Below are 22,321 nucleotides of genomic sequence, written 5' to 3' on the forward strand. Positions count from 1 at the left end.
GCTTCAGTTAAAAAAAAAACTTAAATTTGATAGTGTAGCATTCAAACAAACCTGTTTTGGTAGTTTATATGAAAAAGAGGTATGGGTTTTGTTTACTTAATACTCAACATGAAGTAACAGCATGACAAAGATAACCACTGGAAGAAGAGATATAGAATGTAAAACTTCCAAATAATTAGAAAGAAAAAAAATGAAGCAAAGGAAATTCAACCAGTCCAATAAAAGGGGGAAAAGGTCAGGGGGGGAAGCCAAGAAAAAGGATGCTAAAAAAATAAGACAGTAGAAAAGAATTCAAATTTATCAACAACCACAAAGTTGCCCATACAAAACTGAGATTCCCTTGAATGTCATACTGTACTACGGAAAAACAAGAAACAAAAAAACAAAACTAAGGTTCTCAACTTGGATACAAAAGATATCACCTAAAACATAATCACACACAGGTTGAAGTTAGAGAAAGACAATCAGACAAACTGAAAACCAAGCAAAAGCAAAGAACATTAAGGATAGAAAGAGTCATTATTTATTAATCATCCTTTGTAATTTCATTTTACACGGCTCAGAAGTGAAACCTGCATTAAGTCTCACTCTCATCCTTTAGGGGCTGGGTGGGAATGGGGTAAATGGGATAGAAATGGGAAAGAGACTTCAAAAAGTTGAAAAGCAAACCTTCAAACTGGGCAAAACAGAAATAAAAGATCCTAATTGTATAGCAAGACAAAAGAATTCAAGTAACTTTCAAACACGGTATTCTGAATACACATCCTTAGTGAGATGTATTCTAAGAGAAAAGAAAAACTGCAAAGAAATCCTGCAGTTTACTTAGGCTCATTGGCGGTGTAATGTTGGTGCTGTGATTCCAACTGAAGGATACTGAAGGATAGAGCAAACGTGTAAATATACTGGTGTTGCTGGAAAGCAGGGTTTTTGTCAAGTCCGGCCTCTTGGTGGACTGTTGTCCTGATTCTTTGGCTCCTTGATTAGAAAATTCACAAGCAGGGCCAGTGAGACAGAGTGACCACAGACAGGAAGCAATTCCACACAAACAGCTTTTGTGGCAGAAAAGAAGGGAGCTATACAAAGCCAGAGAACGTTCCAGAGAGGAAGTTAGTCTCCACGAGTGGAGAAAGCCGTTGGGGATTTCCAGGTGATTTGCTTTTATTGGCCTGGTCCAGGGAAAGGCTTACGGGAGGTGTGGGATGTTACCAGGTGATTGATATACATGATTGACAGATGTTCTTATAACGAAGCTGCAGCTCCACAGGTGTGTCTGCCTCAAACCCTCAAGTTCCCGCCGGGCGCGGTGGCTCACGCCTGTAATCCTAGCACTCTGGGAGGCCGAGGTGGGCGGATCGTTTGAGCTCACGAGTTCGACACCAGCCTGAGCAAGAGCAAGACCCCGTCTCTACTAAAAGTAGAAAGAAATTAGCTAGACAACTAAATAGAGAGAGAGAGAGAGAGAGAGAGAGAGAAAGAGAGAGAAAATTAGCCGGCCATGGTGGCGCATGCCTGTAGTCCCAGCTACCCGGGAGGCTGAGGCAGGAGGATCGCTTAAGCCCAGGAGTTTGAGGTTGCTGTGAGCTAGGCTGACGCCACGGCACTCACTCTAGCCCAGGCAACACAGCCAGACTCTGTCTCAAAAAAAAAAAAAAAAAAAACAACAAAAAAACCACCTCAAGTTCCTGTTCTTTCTGGTAGTTAGCTGTGTTTTCCTGCAGTCCCTTCCTTGCTTCTCCGCCCCTACAAACCACCCTCCTGTATCTGCCACCTGCAGATTTGGTCCCTGCCTCCCAGTTTCCATTCTGGGAGAAGGAAGATACAAATATAAAATGGGGGAAGGTGAGAGAGAACTCTGTGACACTGGAATGTAAATTAAAGGTCTCTGTATAAATTGATGACTTCTCAAAAAGTATATTTATTTCCTAGCTCTGTCCACTGACAGGACCTAGAGATAATAACACCTTAGTAGCAATGACCAAGTTGTACAACCAGGTCTTGGTCTGTAAATACCATTTTCCACTAAAAGGAACAGAAACTCCATGGAGAAATAGGTGAGCTCAGGTCTAAAGCAGGGAAAGTACAAGGCAAATTTGGAATACCCTGTTGTCTCAGAAAGCAAGAAAGCATATTTTTAAAATGAAGTTACATAAAAGGATACGCAGCCAGTTTGAAGGAGCTCCACTAACCAAATGTGAGATAATTTAAGTGCCAAAAATAACGATTATGGTAATTGATTATAACACACTGAATAGTGAATATAAAAAAAATCATGAGTCCTAATGAATACTCAAATGATACTCAAAAAAGTTGCAGGAGGAGAAGGGAGAAAGCAGGGGAAAAGTGAGGAAAGCTCTTCTTTACAGAAATATGGGAGGAGATATATAAAGAGGGAAAGATAAAATTAGAAAAAGCACCCTTTTGCAATCATCAATGTTTTGGGGAAAGATCATGAACAGATGATAAACATTTCATAAAACACTGTAAGGGAACAATCTTTTATTCACATGCTCTAACTCAGCAGATTACATATTAATTACCAAAGGAATAATAGATCTGATGGTTACTACCTTAAGAGATCAAACTTAGAATCACCATTAATGGGACAATTTGAAAACATGTGCCTCCTAATATAATGCAATATGTGGTCACATAATTAGTTATGTAGGCCTCATACCAAAATTTCACCTAAATTTAATCATGAGGAAGCCATCACACAAATCCAGAATATCACCCATTCCTATGAGACAATTGGCCTGAACTCTTCAAAAATGTCTATGTCATGAAAAACAAATAATCAAAAAAGACAGGGATACTTTTTAGATTAAAAAAGACTAAAGTGATGGAATGAAATGCAATGCAAGAATCTTAATTGGATTCTGGACCAAAAATGTAGCTATAAAAGATGTTTTGGGGACAACTGGAGAAATTTCAAGATTAATACTAATTTTCTTACATGTGAATGGTATGATAGGTATATGGAGTACATCTTTATTCTTAGGAGATATAGCTGAAGTATTTAGGATTAGCAAGAAAATTATATATACATATATATATATGTATATATGTGGATGGAGCGCGCACACACACACACACACACACACACACACACACACCAATAGAGACAAAGAGAGAGAGAGGAAGTAAATGTGGCAAAATGTTAACTTGTATAGATTCTAGGGTAAATGTAGATGGATGTTGATTGCACTACTCTCTCAATAAGTTTAAATTGACTTTAAATAGGTTAAAATTTGTTTTTTAAAAAAATACACACTTACACACACATGCTGCCATGTGACTGTTTCATCATTAGAAGTCTTCAGGTAGAGACAGTTTTCTTTCTAAATTTCACTGAATCAATTCAACTCAAACTTTTGTTGAACAACTATAATATGCTAGACCCTGAACTCAAAAGCACTATACAGAGATGAAGAGGCTATCTCCCCACCCTCCAATCTTTAATAGTCTAACAGGGAAACAAACAAATAAATGAATAAATAATATTATAAGTGCAAAAATGGAAATATCAAAGGAAGAGGCAGCCTAGAGAATGGTGTGGTTAACCCTATGCAAATGTAGCTATCTAAGAGAATTTTCCGTGATAGAAAAGTTCTTTATCTGTGCTATCCGATATCCACATGTTGACTAATGAGCACTTAAATATGCTAATGGAACTGCACAACTGAATTTTTAATTTTATTACATTTTCATTAATTTACATTTAAATAGCCGCATGTGGCTAGCAGGTACCATATTAGATAGCATTGCTCCATAGGTCAGGAGCTTGGAAAGAAAAGAAATTAAGAAAGCCTTCCTCAAAATAGCAGTATCTAACAAGGTTTTGAAAGATGACTAGTAGTTGACCAATTAGATAAGCTGGGAAATATTGTAGGCAGGGGGGAGTACAGGCAAAGCACGAAGAGATGTCCCAACATGGCATTTTAAAGAAATCAGTAAGCTTCGCATTATCTGTGCACAGATACTAGAGAGAAGAGGAATGGGGTAGGAGGAAAAGTGAAGATAATAAAGTTAAGAGAAAAGAAAGCGCCTAGATTATAAAAGATCTTATCTATCATGCTGAGGAGCTTAAATATGATCCTGTAAGTATTTGGAACTAGTGAACAGAAAGCAAGAGTTAGATGATCAATTTTTTTTTTTTTTTTGAGACAGAGTCTCACTTTGTTGCCTCGGTTAGAGTAAGTGCCGTGGCGTCAGCCTAGCTCACAGCAACCTCAAACTCCTGGGCTTAAGCGATCCTACTGCCTCAGCCTCCCGAGTAGCTGGGACTACAGGCATGAGCCACCATGCCCGGCTAATTTTTTCTATACATATTTTTAGTTGTCCAGATAATTTATTTCTATTTTTAGTAGAGACGGGGTCTCGCTCAGGCTGGTCTCGAACTCCTGACCTCGAGCGATCCACCTGCCTCAGCCTCCCAGAGGGCTAGGATTACAGGCGCGAGCCACCGCGTCCGGCCTAGATGATCAATTTCCCATTTTAGAAAGAGCCTTTTGGCAGAAGACAGGAACAGGGAGTGCAAGTAGAAATGGAAGGCCACTGTAAGTCCCTATTGCGCTAGCTTAGCAAAAGTTATGAACCTGGACTAAGGGAGCAGTAAATAAATTAGCTATTTGAGAGTTATATGGAAAAGGGAAGCACAGAGAAAGACACACTGGTCTCTGGCTTCAGATACTAACAATAAGATAAGGAATGAAGCAAGGAGGATCAGATTCAGAAAGAAGAGTGGGTGTAAGAAAAGAGGACGACTGTGCTTCAATCTTAACAGCTTCAGATCACTAACTGCAAGCTAGGGTGAAAGCAGATTTGTGCAGCTCACAAAAGGAAGAGGAGAGGCGTCTGAGCCTTGGAGGCCAGGAAAGGAAAGAGAAGCCAGGCTATATTTGAATCTTCTGTGAGATGAAGCCAAACATGCCGAGATCTGAACTGAATAACAATGTGGTCTGTGCTCTCTGCCTCTGCTGTCTGGTTATCAGGCCATGACGAATGAAATTTCAGTAGAACAATACAGTCAGAGTCACCATGTTTCCAGACACCCTTGCTTTCTTTACCTTATTAAAAGTATGAATATAATTTATGTTCTATTTTTATAGAAAATAAGACAGAAAAAAAAGCAAGCTACCTTGTATTTCTCATATCATGCATAAATAAATTACATCAAAAACCCATTCCTACAACTAAAAGGGTCTTACACTGTTTTTGAAAAAAACAACCATAAGAATTCTAGAAGAAAACATTGGAAAAACTCTTACAGATATCAGTCTAGGCAAAGAATTTATGAAGAAGACCCTAAAAGCATTCACAGCAACAACAAAAATAAATAAATGGGACCTGATCAAATTAAAAAGCTTCTGCACAGCCAAGGAAACAATCATTAGAGTGAACAGACAACCTATAGAATGAGAGAAAACATGTGTTTTTGAAAGAAACAAATATTGCCAATCTAGAACTACTAAGGACTTTGTATATATTATCACTCCTTACAACCACCCTTTGAAGTGGTTAATATCCTTATTTTACAAGTGAGGAAACTGAGACTTAAAAAGATGAAGTGACTGCCCAAGGTTGCATAGCTAGTAAATAGCAGAACTGAGATTCAACTCCAAGTTCAATAACAAACTAAGTTCAAATCCCGCGAACTGACTACATACTGCTCATAGAGGAGGAGGAAAACAAAATGCAAAATAATGAAGTCTCTGTTCCAATCCTTCTTAGAGTGAGGACGGCTACATGCTGTCATTAGCACTTATTACAATGGCCTGATGCATCTTGATTTTGCCTTCTAAACTACGCTCTCCAACCTAAAATGCCATCCCTTCTCCCTTGCCTATCTAAGTTCTACTGGTCCTTCAAATACAACTTCAACTCAAATCCAACTCCAACTCAAGTTCTCCATCATCTGAGAGGCTTCCAGACAAACTCCCTCCATCATACTCTCTCTCTCTCTCTCCTATCTTTTATTCTAGTTATTGCCTTAAGTGATTCAACCTACTATGGGTAAAGTAATGTACTCAGCACCGAAGTTGTACAAAACTTCACATAGAAGACATAGAAATCTGTTATTCATTTCATATTGTAAATGATTGGAAGTGTTTTAGACCTATACTCAATCATTTGTTGTTTTCTGTATACAAGTGTTAATGTGAATGGCTAGTTGCTTCAATATCACTAGAAATTTCTTTTTTTTTTTTTTGTTTTTAGAGATGGGGTCTTGCTCTGTCACCCAGGCTGGAGTGCAATGGTGTGATCATAGCTCACTGGAGCCTCAATCTCCTGGGCTCAAGTGATCCTCATGCCTCAGCCTCCCAAGTAGCTGTGACTACAGACACACACCATTATGTCCAGCTAATTTTTGTTTAATTTATTATAGATATGCAGTCTCACTATGTTGCCAGGCTGGTCTTGAATGCCTAGCCTAAGCAGTCCTTGCACCTTGGCCTCACAAAGTGCTGCGATTACAGGTATGAGTTACCATACCTGGCCTAGAAATTTCTTATATTTCTTTTATAGCTTTCCATTCATCCAAAAAAAATTGGCTAAACTCCTTGAGACACAGTGTTAGGTGTTATAAGAGATACAAATAGATATAAGCCCCAATCACTGCCCTTTACCTGAAGAAATAAAACAAACATTCAGGCTGGGCGTGGTCAAAAAAATTCACATAAGGCAGAACATATGATAAGTGTATGATAAAACATGATAAATCTACATGAATGTTATACATTGTAGCAAGTGTTACAAGTATAGAAATAAAAAACAAAAATACATAATAAATTTTCAAGGAAGGACTCAGGTTTTCCTTGTGCTGAGCCTCAAGCATCAACAGGATCCTTAAAAGCCAAAATAGAAGATAATTACTAGAAAAGAAAGACTCATGCTTAAGAACTGTGCCAACTGATCATTTTCTAAGAAATAGAAAACGGTCACTTCTATAAAAAGGAAATTTTATTTCATCCTAGTGAGATTAGTATGTGAAAAATATTTTGATTAGTAATAAAACTGTGAAAATGAATATTAAAAGGAAGATTTAGATCTGCTATTCTGAGCCTCCAATTCTTAGCAACCAGTTGGCTAAGAAAAATAGCAAGGGGTAGTTGGCAAGACTACAGGCTATTGAGATATTTAAAGCTACTTGAGTTTCAAAAAACCCAAAATGATCCTAAAGCTTTATTCAGTATTTGTATTAAATATACAAATAAGGTTTTCCAGTTATTTAATATTAAATAGCATGCTCTATTACTGAGCTTTTCAGGGGAAAAGATACTATTTAACACATTGACTGCCACACTAGAAAAAATTTTTTCCCTTGGGCCCACGGTGTTTTATTACAAAAATAGAATAAAAACTTTGAAAACAAAACAATCCTTTCTAATTTAATAAAAAATCTGTTATTTTTTATTGTCTTCTGTGTGTGAGTCATATACAACTTGAAAAATAGTTCATACGGCTCCCAAGGTAGAAATGTGTGAGTTACATATGCTTCACGAGGCGCCAGGCTCAAAACTAGCGTCAGTTAAATACAACTCACACGGCAGTTAATGTGCTAAATGCAAAACAGAAGCATAATTATTGATTTCAGTTTAACAATAAACAAAAAGCAAGCATAGGTATTGCCAAGAATCTCCTCTACTACAGTACTAGTGAACAGACTATTCAGGAATCCTAATCTCATTAAAAATAAACTATTTAGGCTCACATGTTCCATATTCATACTTAAAAGTACACGGTTTACTGTGTTCAATAAACAATTTTATGATAACATTTATTTCTGGTTATAACATTTTTTGACACTCAAGTATATTTATTTCAAGATTTCATATGCTAAATTAAAACATTATGTATAGTCATCTGATGACCGAATAAAACTCCAACATCAAACCACATCTTGGGGAATTCATTCTCCACAGATTATTTGGATTTTCTATTTTTTTCAGCTAATTTGATGAAACAGGGTAATAAAATGACTTTTTTGTGAAGAAAGAAAATGAAGGTTTCCAATATGGCCAATTAAACTCCTTAAGGATCCAATCCTTCCACAAATAACAACTGTAAATTCTGGTCAAATACAAAGTGAATTTTTTAAAAAACTAGAAGCAGCCCAGATGACCATAAATAGGAAAAAGCAAACCATGATATATTCAAGCAATAGAATACATTGAATAATAGAAAAGAACAAACTATTGATAAAGGCAACAACATGGTTGACTGCTAAAACCAATATGCTGAGCTAAAAAAGTCTTACACAGAAATATATGTGTGGTTTCTTTCATATGAAATTCTAGAAGAAATGAATTTAATCTATAGGTGGAAAAAAACAAAACAAAACAGTGGTTGCCTCTGGTGTGTGTTGTAGGCAACTGACTGTGAAGGAGCAGAAGAAACTTCCTGGACATCTGATGGTAATTTTCAATGTCTTGATAGGGTTTTAGGTTACACAGGTGTATATAGTTGTGAAAACAGTGAAAGCATCGTTAAGATTTGTTCATTTTGTTGTATGCAAATTTTACCTCAAAAGAAAAAAAAGTAAATGTTGAACTGTAATTAATGATATGAATGCTAAGTATTTAGGGGGAAGTGTACTGATGGTTGCAATTTGCTTTAAAATGAATCAAAAATAAGATGGAATAATAAATGGATACAGGCACAGATAGGTAGATAAAAGTGTCATACAGGCCAAGTGCGCTGGCTTACACCTGTAATCCTAGCACTTTAGGAGGCTGAGGCAGGAGGATCCCTTGAGGCAAGGAGTTCAAGACCAGCATGGGCAACATAATGAGAACAGGCTGAGCAAGAGCAAACCTCATCCCTACAAAAAATACAAAAATTAGCCGAGCATGGTGGCTTGCACCTGTACTCCCAGCTACTTGGGAGGCTGAGCCAGGAAGATCTCTTCAGCCCAGGAGTTCGAGGTTGCAGTGAACTATGATGAGGCCACTGTACTCTACCTGGGCAACAGAGCAAGACACTTTCTCAAAAAAAAGAAAAAAATATATATATATGATATAGCAAATATACTAAAATAGTAATGATAAAATCTAGGTGTTGATATATGACTTATTCACTGTAAAATTTTTTCAACTTTGAAAATTTTCCTAATAAAATGTTGGAGACCAAAAAAAAAAAAAAGAAAGAAAGAAAATGACACTGGATTAATTCAGAGCAAGTCCTATCAGACTAGCATCATTTCCTTGTTAACAAGGTTACTACTAGATTGGTAAATCAGAGAAAGAAAACTGACAACATATTTAGACCCTGTAAATGTGGATCTCTCTTCATATTCTGATCAAGGCAAAAGAACAGGCTACATAAAGAATAATGACAATAGCTAGTACTTGTGTGCAACACTCTTTACTAGACACTTTCCTAGCACTTTACACTTATTAACTATTTGATCTCTCCAACAACCCTATGAGGTAAACACTACTATTATCCCAGATAGGGAAACTAAGGCATAGATACATTAGGTAATTTGCTCAAGGTCACATAGGTAGTAAGTGGCACAGCCAGAAATTAGAAGCCAAAGAATCTGGGTTCAGAACTTCTATTCTTTTTTTTTTTGAGACAGAGTCTCGCTCTGTTGCCCGGGCTAGAGTGAGTGCCATGGCATCAGCCTAGCTCACAGCAACCTCAAACTCCTGGGCTTAAGCAATCCTACTGCCTCAGCCTCCCAAGTAGCTGGGACTACAGGCATGCACCACCATGCCCGGCTAATTTTCTATATATATTTTTTAGTTGTCCAGATAATTTCTTTCTATTTTTAGTAGAGACGGGGTCTCGCTCTTGCTCAGGCTGGTCTCAAACTCCTGATTTCGAGCGATCCACCCGCCTCGGCCTCCCAGAGTGCTAGGATTACAAGTGTGAGCCACCGTGCCCGGCCCAGAACTCCTATTCTTAACCACTTACTTACAATAGCTCCATTAGTTGACCTGAACTGACATAATGTAAGATATGGCACATCTCAAGTTTGTGGATGACATGAAAATGAGAGCAAGACCAAACACATTACTTATCCAAAAAGATTAAGGGGCAGATAAATAGGAGAATGTAACAATATAAAATTCTATAGGGGTAAATATAAGATCCTATATTTGAGTCCAAATCACCAACTCTACCTCCAGTGACAATACTAATATATAGTGGTAGTTGGTAAGAACTTGTCACATGAATATATGATTGAAGGATACAATAAAGAGAATGTATGAAAAAGGTAGGATTTAATATACCAGAAGAAAAATTTAACAAATAATGAATTTAACAAATAATGCTAGAATATGCTGATATATAATTATGTAATATAGAAGTAGATTAAATGAGAGTCCTACAAGATTATTTATTGATCTGGTTAGACCAATGCCAGGTATACTGTCTTAACTTCTGGGAATACACTTTAACAAATACAGGTAAACTGGAACAAGTATTCAGTGACAGTACAAGACCTAAAGCTCTACTACCTGAGGTATAATGGAGGAAACTTCAAACATTTAAAGTGGAGAAAAGAACTCAAGTGAATACGGTAGCAAACTTCAAAATGAAAGATACTGTCATGAAAAAGAAGAATCATATTTACTCTTAAGAATTAAATAAAGCCAACTGATAGAAATTACAGAAGCTACAGGAAGACAAATTCAGTGTCAATATAAGGAAGACTTTCCCAACTGTTAGAAATAACTACCAAAAAAAAGGGAGAGGAAAAGGGTGCTATCTCAGAAGGGTATGACTACCCTAAATATGATAAAATAACTCTATGAAAGATTGGGCCAAATTAACTCAAAGATCTCCTTCACATCTATGAACCTACTATAAAATGAAAGGTAATTTTTATAAGACTGTCTTAACGAGTTTCAAATGGGTTACAAAAGTCATATCAGTTGCTAAAATACACATGCGATGATAAAATTTAAATGCAAAGGAAAAATAAGAAAATAGAAAAATATTTGTCAAGTCTGTAAATGAGGAGAGCTTTAAGCCTAAAAGCACTGGAATAAAATTCAAAGGAAAAGAATAAATTTGACTACATAAACATGTAAAACTTTTACATATGAAAAACATTAAAAGGCAAATAAGGTTGAGCACATGGTGCCTGTAATCCTATCACTCTGGGAGGCTGAGGAAGGCGGACTGCTTGAGCTCAGGAGTTCAAGACCAGCCTGAGCAAGAGTGAGACCCCATCCCTAGTAAAAACAGAAAAAATCAGCCAGGCATGGTGGCACATACCTGTAGTCCCAGCTACTTGGGAGGCTGAGGCAGGAGGATTGCTTGAGCCCAGGAGTTTGAGGTTGCAGTGAGCTATGATGACACCACTGCACTCTACCTGGGGTAACACAGGGAGACTTGTTCTCCAAAAAAAAAAAAAAAAGGCAATTAAGCTGTGCATATAGGATAAAGGGATTGTATTTTTAATATAGGGCTATGGGCTATGTTGTCCAATATAGTAACCATAGCCAGATGTGGCTATTTAAATTAATTTTAAATTAAACATTAAAAATTTAATTCTCAAAATTCTCAATTCCACTAGCCCCATTTCAAGTGCTGAATAGCCAATGTGGCTAGTAGCTAATGTGTTAGCACAGTTATAGAAGATTTCCATCATTGTAAAAGTTCTACTGGAACTTGAATATTTAAAACAGAATAATTTAGTCCAGGGAATTTATAACTTAAGGTGATAAAATTGCTAAGAGGCCAAACAGAGGGTTGCACAGCAATCTAGAAATTCACAACAAGGAGTCATTACTGTCCTCAAAAGGACAGAGTCCAAAACCCAAGGTCACCTGGCAAAAGCTAGGACCATAGTAGTTGTCTAAAGTGGGAGTGGGAAGACAAGGATGAGAAGCAGTAGCTGCTGAATATATACTGTGATATACATATTAAAAAAATAAATAAAAGGTGGGGGAAGAAGAAATACTGAAACTGCTCTCTTCCTTCTATCCTCCAATTTCCTGCCAGCACCTCCATGGCTGAACCCAGACAAAAGACAGGTGACAAAGGAGCCTGGCAAATGCAGCCTAGAGGGGGTCAGACCCCTGCTAAAAAGGGCAGAGCCAAGAAAGAAAGAGAAATAAGTCTGAGGCTAAAGCCTGGCACAGGTACTCTTCCCTGTGTCCCCACATGGCAGGATGAACAGGGAGCACTCTGGAGTTTCTGTTATAAGGGCACTAATCTCATTCATGAGGGCTCCATCCTCATGACCTAATTACCTCTCAAAGGTCTCACTTCCAAATACTATCACATTGGGGATTATGTTTAAAATTCATATTAGCATAAGAATTTAAGGGGGACATAAACATTCAGTCTATAGAAGGTATAAACAGAACATTTAGGACGGAAAAACCACATATGGTCAACACTTGAAAAATGTCCAACCTCAACAGTAATTAAATAAAATTAGAACAATTAATATAAAAATAATAATATTAAAATAACAATAATAATTTCAGTACTTAGTGCTGATAAAGGGTATAGCCAAAACAGATACACTCCTGGGGGAGGGAATTAATTTTCAAAATATTTTCAAAGAAGTTTGGACAATTTTGCAATTTGCATCAACAGTATTTTAAATGCTTATACTTTTAGCACATTTCCAGGGATAAATCCAAAGTCCAGAAAATTGGAAGCATGAAAAAAATTTTAAAAACCAGATTTCATTGCAGCTTTATAATATTGATAAAAATTGAAACAACCTTAATGTCCACTAGTAGGTCTATAGGTAAGTAAATCCTTCAGATCTATTATACCAAATGTTTAAGAACTGCAAACCTGCCACAATAGTGCTAGTTTACCTGTTGCAATAGTAAACCGCATTGTTGGGATCCAACTCTATCGCCTGTGTGTAACAATCCACTGCAGCAGCATAATTTTCTTCTTTCATGTGGTTATTGCCTAAAATGAAGCAACCAATGTAGACAGTAAGTATAATATACAGAAAAAATATAAAGTCTAACAGATAAATTTTAATCGTAGAAACTACAATGATATGAAGGTTGGCCTCATGATTTTTTGTCACACTGGAGATAAAGTTTATATTGTTCTATAGAGTCGATATTCTTTAGCTCACAGTGTGTTTGAACCATTTTAACAATCCAGAGTCTTAACAAATTAATGTTTGTATACCTTACAAAGTCCAGGCTTAAGTGAGTAAATGCAACAGTTATGACTATCTCATGGCAAAAGTGAATCTCTTCTCACCTTCCTTATCTTCATCTCTCTCCTCCCTTTTAGAGCTGCCCCAGCCTGTTCCAGATGCAACACCCTCCCTAATCACCATCTCAATCTGGACCTGGTCTTCCACTCCTTCCCTGTCAAAATACACATCTGCTGAATAATCAAGCTCTCAGAACTCTGCCATGGGTAAGCTGGTAAAACTAATCATGATAACATCTTATTGGCAGATAATATTTTTATGTGTTATCCCTTCCAGGGATAGATTCTTTTTAAAAGGGGATTTGAGGGAGATTAATTTCTAGAAAGATAGGATTTCAGATAGCATGGTGAGCCTACAAAGTACTAATTTTCAGGAAGGGCATCTGCAGATACATCTGGCAATAATTTAGCTAGGTAAACAACTGGTCAGCAAAATAAGGGATTTCCTGTGGCTATCTTTTGTATTTCATTAAATGAAAAGCAAGTGTCCTGTGCACTTGTAAGAACTAAAATTCAAAACTGAAAATATTAGGACAACTGAGATTAAGAGGAAGAATTCACATCTCAAAGGCCTCTATAATTCCTTCCATCTTTCTCTAAACCAGAAGCTCTCCTATTAGCCTTGTTCTAAATAGATCATCAGCTACATAATGGGATGAAAGGAGTGTAAATTTGTAGGGAACAAAAACGGGAAGATTAAAAGAAAGGCAGGTAGATAAAAGCATCTAAAATCATACAAAAATTACTACAAATTGGGAATCAGAAATGAATATAAACAGTAACTGCCAATGGGTCCACGGTTTCTTTTGGGATCTACAAAATGTTCCATAATTGATTATGTTGATGGCTTCACAACTCTGTGAATATACTAGAAACAATGAATTGCATAATTTAAACAAGTAAATTGTATGGTATGTGAATTATACCTTAATAAATTGTTTTTTTAAGAGTAAAAGAAATTAATTTGGATTCCTTCCCTACCTCCCCAAAAAGAAATGAATATAAAGTCTCTAAGGAAGCTTAGAGGATAACATAGTTTGCAGTTAACTACATTAGCCCAGGTACTTAAATAGATTTCCATGTCAAACATTTTAATTTTCTGGGTTATTGAGATTTTGTTGTTCCTGTTGGGCTTTATTACTTGAGTGGCATTTTATGAGCATTTATTTATTTGTTTATTTAAGAGACAGGGTCTTGCTCTGTCGCCAAGGCTGGAGTTCAGTGGGGTGATAATAGCTCACGGCAGCCTTGAACTCCTGGGCTCCAGCAATCCTCCCACCTCAGCCTCCTGAGTAGCTGGGACCATAGGCACACACCACCATGCCTGGCTATTTTTTCTATAGACGAGGTCTTACTATGCTGCCCAGGCTGGTCTTGAACTCCTGGCCTCAAGTCATCCTCCCAACTTGACCTCCTAAAGCCACTGCACATGGCCCTTTATGATTTTTATTAATATTATTGAAACTTTATTGTATGGCTGGGTGCAGTGGCTCATACATGTAATCCTAGCACTCTGGGAGGCTGGGGGAGAAGGATCGCTTGAGGTCACAAGTTTGAAACCTGCCTGAGCAAGAGCAAGACCTCGTCTCAAGTAAAAACAGAAAAAATTAGCTGGGCATGGTGGCACGGGCCTGTAGTCCCAGATACTTGGGAGGCTGATGCAGGAGGATCGCTTGAGCCGAGGAGTTTGAGGTTGCAGTGAGCTGTGATGATGCCACTGAAAAAAAAAAAAAAAGAAAGAAAGAAAGCAAGACTCTGTCTCAAAAAAAAAAAAAAAATTGTATGTCTTTTCCTGTAAACCACCTCATATGTGTAAATACCATAATGTATATATATATATATATATATACCACAAATGTCATGTATGTTAACTACAATGTAAGTTAATGATAAAAAGCTACAAGTCACAAAATGATTCATTTATGCAAATTCAGAGGCCGGGCGAGGTGGCTCACGCCTGTAAGCCTAGCCCTCTGGGAGGCCGAGGCAGGTGGATTGCTGGAGGTCAGGAGTTTGAGACCAGCCTGAGTGAGAGCCCATCTCTACTAAAAATAGAAATAAAAATTACCTGGACAACTAAAAATATATATAGAAAAAATTAGCCGGGCATGGTGGCGCATGCCTGTAGTCCCAGCTACTTGGGAGGCTGAGGCAGTAGGATCCCTTAAGCTCAGGAGTTTGAGGTTGCTGTGAGCTAGGCTGACGCCACGGCACTCACTCTAGCCTGGGCAACAAAGTGAGACTCTGTCTCAAAAAAAAAAAAAAAAAAAAATTCAGGACACAAATGAAGAATTCTGTGAGAAAAGGAGATAAATATAACAATGAAGCACGTGTATCGCATTTTGTAGCTCCAAGGTATTCTCCTATAAATTGTTTCCTTTAATTCTCAGAACCCTATGAGATATATGTATACTTCTGTCCCCTGTCAGGGAATGAACACAAGGAACTCTGCTTGATTTATTCTGATCTTATTGCAGCCCTTCAGAAGCAAGGTGCACAAAATATTTGAAAGCAGTGTTCCTTCAGCCTTGATTAACACAGTCAGATAAGTGCATCAGATAAATGCAACATATAGCCTGGAATAACCCTATGCTTGACAATCTGTCATGGCTATTTGTTTTCACACAAATAGCAAAATCTGAATAAAAAGACAATCACTTTAATTTTATATGCAATATGTCTTAGATGTCACTGGTCCTAGTGAAAATAAAGAATACAAAGCTTCTGGTTAAGAGCAAAGGCAGTAAGTGATTCAGCCTACCCACGCTGCTGCCGTGAGTCTCCCTTTATGACGCACTAGCCCTCATCTTCCTAACATTCACTGTGTCCAAACTCTACAGGGGATGCAATCTCCCAGTGTTCCATCATTCAGAGGAATAAACGTGAGGGACAAAAATAAATGTCAGTAGAGAATATACTGCATCACTGAAGATTTCATACATTACAAAAATCTGGGTTAGAAACTAATATATGAAAAATGCATTTGTATCTGGATGGTTTAAATTCAAATTATTTGAGAAATATTATAACTCAAATGACAATGAGGAGCTGGTTGTTGCTTTATTTTACATGTAATTTATGTAATTCACACTATGCTAAGGTGTTCAGGTGGTATCCTTTCTTAGAGTAAATAAAACATCAAAAACTGAGACCAGTATATTTCTAGAAACACTGCACTTTATAAGGTAATCCTAAGAAGACAATCACACGGTATTGAAAAGAAATATAGACTAAGATAGTGAAGTCAGTGTTACTTGGGATTACAAAATTATCTGTCTAGGTAAATAAGTCATGCCCAATCAGTACCATGTAACACTATGCAGCCATTAAAAAGTGATATAGGTATATATTTATAGACCTAGAGAAATGACCAGGCACAAGGAATAGGAAAAACATACTTTTTTCCATATTTACCTTTTCAGATACCAAGTGATTTAAAAAAAAAAATACAATAACCATCATAACCATCTTCAGGGTATGAACTAAAGAAAAAGCCAGAAAATGGTTCTGTGCATAGCTTCTGAACATAGCATATTCCCCAATAACTCTCTGCCTAAATATAGGACAGGGAATTTATTGGCTCTTGTTCACTGCTAAAGATAAGGACTGTGACCAACAGCTTTCTAGTACAAATCTTATGGGTCTGACCTGGCTGTCCTCTATAGCTTAACATAATTGACATGATAGAAAAATTGAACACAGATCCTCAACGGTGACTTCTTTATAAAAAGCAAGAATGCTTCAATAGCCAGCTATTATGAAATGTAGTAATACAGTAAGCAAATGTGCCAGTTAATAAACAAGTGCCATATGCACACATGAACAAATTTCAAGGAACTAAAAACCATTAAATATATGAAAGCTAAAATAATACTGAAAATTATTTTCCTCTCTTTGATTAAGCATAAAGAAGAACTTGGGATCTTACAGCATAATTAGCAAATACAGTTACAAGTAATTAGCCATGAAATTATTTGTTCTGCAAGTTTTACTCACAACAGATCTGCTTCTCTTGAAGCAAGCCATACCCACATTGCCCACAAGCCATTCTGTATTTCCAGGCTTCTTACCCATCACATTCATTCGGTTTCATAAAGGCCATGTGGACTTATGATAATTCATCTTGGTGGTATAAACCAGAATCATATCAATTGGCAGTTACTTTCTCCAGAGTTTCATAGAGCTTTACTAAACAAGTAATTTTTGTATGAAATATTTACCTTCATCTTTTAATTGGTCAGCTTTTCCCACATCTTCAGGCACCGAGTTTGAGAGAGGCAGAACGTCATTCTGAAATTAAATAAAAATCAATGCACTTCCCTTTAGCTACATAAAGAGTGATCCTAAAATATTAAAAAGGAATAATAAATTACCCACATTTTAAATCATCTGTAATTCCATGTCATGAAATCTAACATATAAATAACAGAGTTAACAAGAAATAGGAGAAAAGTCCTCTTACCTACTTACATTAGAAATATGAACCAGCCTGAGCAAGAGCGAGACCCTGTCTCTACTAAAAATAGAAAGAAATTGTCTGGACAACTAAAAATATATAGAAAAAATTAGCCGGGTATGGTGGCGCATCCCTGTAGTCCCAGCTACTTGGGAGGCTGAGGCAGAAGGATTGCTTGAGCCTGGGAGTTTGAGGTTGCTGTGAGCTAGGCTGACGCCACGGTAGTCTAGCCTGGACAACAAAGTGAGACTCTGCCTCAAAAAAAAAAAAAAAAAAAAGAAATATGAATATGTGGAATTTTTCTAGAGGATACTAGGCAGCTATGAATCAATTTTTTTTAAATTTGCTTTCCCCATACCCAGCAACCCCACTTTGTAAAAAAAAATGGAATCAACATATAAAGAATATGAATAGAAATATGATCAAGGGATTGTATATATTAGTGAAAATTTGGAAACAAAATGTTTACTATCCTATCTAAGAAATACCCTAACTTGAAAATCACAGTTTACTAAAAAAGCATTTATAATATGATCATATTATTTCAGTATATTCACACAAACATACACACACAGATTAAATAACAAAGACTGGAAAGATGTACACCAGAAGTAAAATTTTCAGTCTCTTCTTTCTATCTTCCCATATTGCCCAAATTTTTTAAAACAATGAGCATATGTTAATTTCATTAAAACATTAAAAAACACTATAAAAACTAAAATTCCTGTTTTTAGTACCTACTATCATCCTCAAACCTCTTTTGTATTAATAAGGTTCAAACCAAAGGTGCTTATGAAACTACATTGAAAATTCAGAAATATCTTGAGTGGCACTGGGAACACAATACATTTTTTCATTTTTGAAAGACCGTTTGAAAACCACATTGCCTTTAAACTTGACTCTGAAGTTCATAAATAAGTTTATTATTTTCAAAAAAGCATAATTTGTAGCCATTGTGCCTATGTACTGTATTTAAAATAATCCACCATTGCCTGTTTTTTTTTCTTTTAGAGACAAGGTCTTGCTCTATTACCCAGTCTGAAGTGCAATAGCACAATCATAGCTTACTGAAGCCTTGAACTCCTGGGCTCAAGTGATCCTCCTGCCTCAGCCTCTTGAATAGCTGAGACTACAGGTCTGTGCCACCACACCTGGTTAATTTATTATTATTATCATTATTATTATTTTGTAGAGATGGGGTCTCACAATGTTGCCGTGGCTGGTCTCAGACTCCTGGCCTCAAGTGATACTTCTGCTTAAGCCCCCCAAAGTGCTGGTATTACAGGCATGAGCTACCATGCCCAGTACCATTACCTTTGTCTTCACTAAAGTTTCCATAAAATTAATAGATCTAACATTGGAAATACATTTTGCTAATTGAACTCAAATATTCACAAGTACAAAATCTCTCACAAAGTATATGCGTTGTCCTTACTAAAAAAAATAAAAATAAACTTTCTCTATGAATCAGTTTTCCTAAGCATAAAATATCAGAATAAAAACATATAGTAACAAAATGAGAACCTTCATAAGTGGAGGTCACTACTTAAAACTGACTGTAGAACCAGGCACAGTGGCTTATGCTTATAATCCTAGCACTCTGGGAGGCTCAGGCAGGAGGATCACTTAAGGCCAGGAGTTGGAGACCAGCCTGAGTAAGAGTGAGACCCCATCTCTACAACAAAATAGAAAAATTAGCTGGGCATGGTGCCTGCCTGTAGTCCCAGCTACTTGGGATGCTGAGGCAGGAGGATCACTTAAGCCCAGGAGTTTGAGGTTGCAGTGAGCTATGATGATGCCACTGCACTCTAGCTGGGGCAACAGAGCAAGACTCAGTCTCAAAAAAAAAAAAAAACCTGACTGTAGTTACTCAGGAAGTAAATGTGTTCAATGACACGTTAGTGTCTTAGTACTTGTTTTTAGAGTTCCTTCTATTTTAAATCTTCAAACAAGCCTAGGCAGTCTATATATGGGAACAAAAGTGATTTTAGGGGGGGTCAGAAAAATGGCATATTTAAAAATGGATTATAATCCATTCTGTCATCCAAATTATTCTGAATTATTTACCGAAATTGCCACAGTTTTACACTTTAAAACTAATTCTCATAATCACTGAATTAACTTGAGCTGCTCATGATATGGGCGCAAGTACTACCTACTTTAAATAAAGGGAATGGATCCATTAAGTATATAAACTTAATTGAGAGGAAATACAGAAAAGCAGTATCCCAAAAATGACATGACCAATATAACAATGAAGTACACTGGTGAGAGAAATAATTTCTTTAATCATAACAATCTTGATTCTGTTTCAAATGAGTTTTAGACTTTCTCTGCCATACTCTGTTAACAAACACAAATGCAATGAAGCCCCCAGATGTAAAATAGGACTACTAAAGGATTGTGATACCACAGATAACACTAGCGCAGATATACAAGAAAGCCAATTTCAATAACTATATTTTAAAAATAGTAAGTAACAAATTTCTTACAATTAAATGCAATCAGAGAGATATAGCAAAAGAGAAAAATAAAAGCTAAGCTTTCTTCAAAGTATAAAAGCCAACTGGAGGCCAGGTGCAGTGGCTCATGCCTATAATTCTAGCACTCTGGGAGGCTGTGGCAGGAGGATTGCTTAAGCTCAGGAGTTTGAGAAAAGCCTGATCAAGACCAAGACCAAAAATAGAAAAAATTAGCCTGGCATGGTGACATGTGCCTGTAGGACCAGCTACTCAGGAGGCTGAAGCAGGAGGATCACTTGAACCCAGGAGTTTGAGGCTGCAGTGAGCTATGATGACTCCACTCTACTCTACTTAAGGCAACAGAGCAAGACTCTGTCCAAAAAAAAAAAAGCACCAGTTGGAGCATCCTGAGAGGTTAAAAAAAAAAAGTTCTGATCTCTTCAGTTCTAAGTCAATGGTGACAGTAGCTAAAAAGTGAGCAAATCCAAGTGTTATCTCAACACAGGCCTCTAGCACTTGACAGCAAAGAAGGTCTGCTCCAACCATAGCCATAAACAGCTACTGAGACAGTGTTCCCTGAGGAGACGACAAGCCCAAAGGGAAGAAAAAGGAGTTCCCTGATGAGGAACACAGAGAAATGTCACAATCTCCATGTATCTTGTCATAGCATTAGAATCCTTCTTTTTGATGAATTAATGTATATAACTGCATTATTAGTTTACTGCCAAGTTACCATCTTCACTGCAATTCTTAGAACCTCTTCCGAAGATGTTCTAGAAACAGCCTAGAGAACCCAGTCAAGTGTGGTCAGCAATGTTCATGCCAGACTGATATATAAATTACATGTTTCACCTTCACTCCTGAACTCTTCATTATGTACTAAAGATCAAATACACAGCTAGAAAAACAAAAGGAGTCTACAAGGCACTGAAATGTAGTGAAAAAACATATGCGAAGTCACCCTTGGGATCTAACTAATCAACCTTAAAATTTTTCAACCTATGGTCTATTGTTGCCTGAAAGAGCTAAAAACCAAAGATCGTGTCCCTGGGAGCAGGGATGAGAACAAGGGTTTTAGTCTTAGTTTCTACATATTGACCCTTAACCTCCCCCCACCCCCTTTTTCAAAGAGATGGGATCTAGTTATGTTGCCCAGGCTGGCCTTGAACTCCTTGGGCTCAAGGGATCCTCCCATGTCAGCCTCCAGAATAGCTGGGACTACATGTACATGCTACCCACACCTGGCTCCTTCCTGTTTTAAAAGAGCCCCATAAATGGCCAAATTTGATGAAATGTGCTTCAGAAATGATGATTCAATTCCAGATGAATCTATTTCTGTACAGTTGCTATCTAGACATTAAAACTTTTGGTTTTAACTTGTGTTTCATGTTTTAGGGAAACGTCAAGTCAAATGTTGGAAATGTAAAACTACTCAGATTCACAGGAAGGCCATCCAAGAAAAAAATAAAAATAAAAATACTAAGATACTGGAAAGGACATAAAAGTTGACTAATACATATCATTAAATATAAAAGAAGGTGAGAGGATGAGAATAGCTACTAATATGAAAATCTAAAGCACATTAATGAGTTATATTTTAGATACCAAATTATATTCATATAGATAGACTACCTTATACCCAGGAAGAAGTTAGTTATAGGCCTGGCTCCTCAACTATTAACAATCTATTAACATAAAATTGTAGTCATACCTACATCAGATACCAATGAGGAAACAATGGCAACATACCTTACAGAAGGAATTGGTGAACATTTCTGTCAAAGGCTGTGAAACTGCTAGATGTGTATCTTCTGAGCTGATCTTAAAAACTGTCTCCAAGCACTGAATTGCAACTTGAAACAAATTTTAATAGTGAAAAAAAAATTAGCAATTTAAAAAAAGAAACAACCTCCTTTTTTCCCTGATAGGACTGCAATCTGTGGAAATTCAGTATTTATGATCACAGAACATAAGGAAAACTAATTGGTTCAGCTGCAAATAGATTTCTGTTTATAGACCAGCTATTGAAGGAGGACAACTTGATTTCTTATTTCTTACTTAAGGAAAAATGTTATCTAGAATATGATTTCTCAATATATGTATTCTGTCATACTCTTGTTGAAGACTACCAGAAAGAGCAGATCATTAATAACAACCTACTTCCCACTACAAACCTAAAATATTACCTTTTTTCAAGTGTGAGAAATAGAATATTCAACCTGATTAAATATATTAAGATCCAGAAGATCAC

At 36.9% G+C, this 22,321-nt stretch overlaps 1 protein-coding gene across 2 annotated transcripts in view; it reads right to left on the reverse strand.

Moving 5' to 3' along the window:
* The window catches only part of SGTB (small glutamine rich tetratricopeptide repeat co-chaperone beta), a 44,737-nt gene that overhangs the window by 13,944 nt on the left and 8,472 nt on the right, over positions 1-22,321 (reverse strand). For both annotated transcript variants that reach the window (XM_045565617.1, XM_045565618.1), the window contains exons 3-5: positions 21,820-21,923; positions 17,373-17,442; positions 12,792-12,891 (exon numbers count right to left, since the gene is read on the reverse strand). In XM_045565617.1, coding sequence (XP_045421573.1) covers positions 12,792-12,891; positions 17,373-17,442; positions 21,820-21,923 — 274 coding nt within the window. The remainder of the gene's footprint in view (positions 1-12,791; positions 12,892-17,372; positions 17,443-21,819; positions 21,924-22,321) is intronic.

Source organism: Lemur catta, chromosome 12, assembly GCF_020740605.2.
Source record: "Lemur catta isolate mLemCat1 chromosome 12, mLemCat1.pri, whole genome shotgun sequence".
NCBI lineage: Eukaryota > Metazoa > Chordata > Mammalia > Primates > Lemuridae > Lemur > Lemur catta.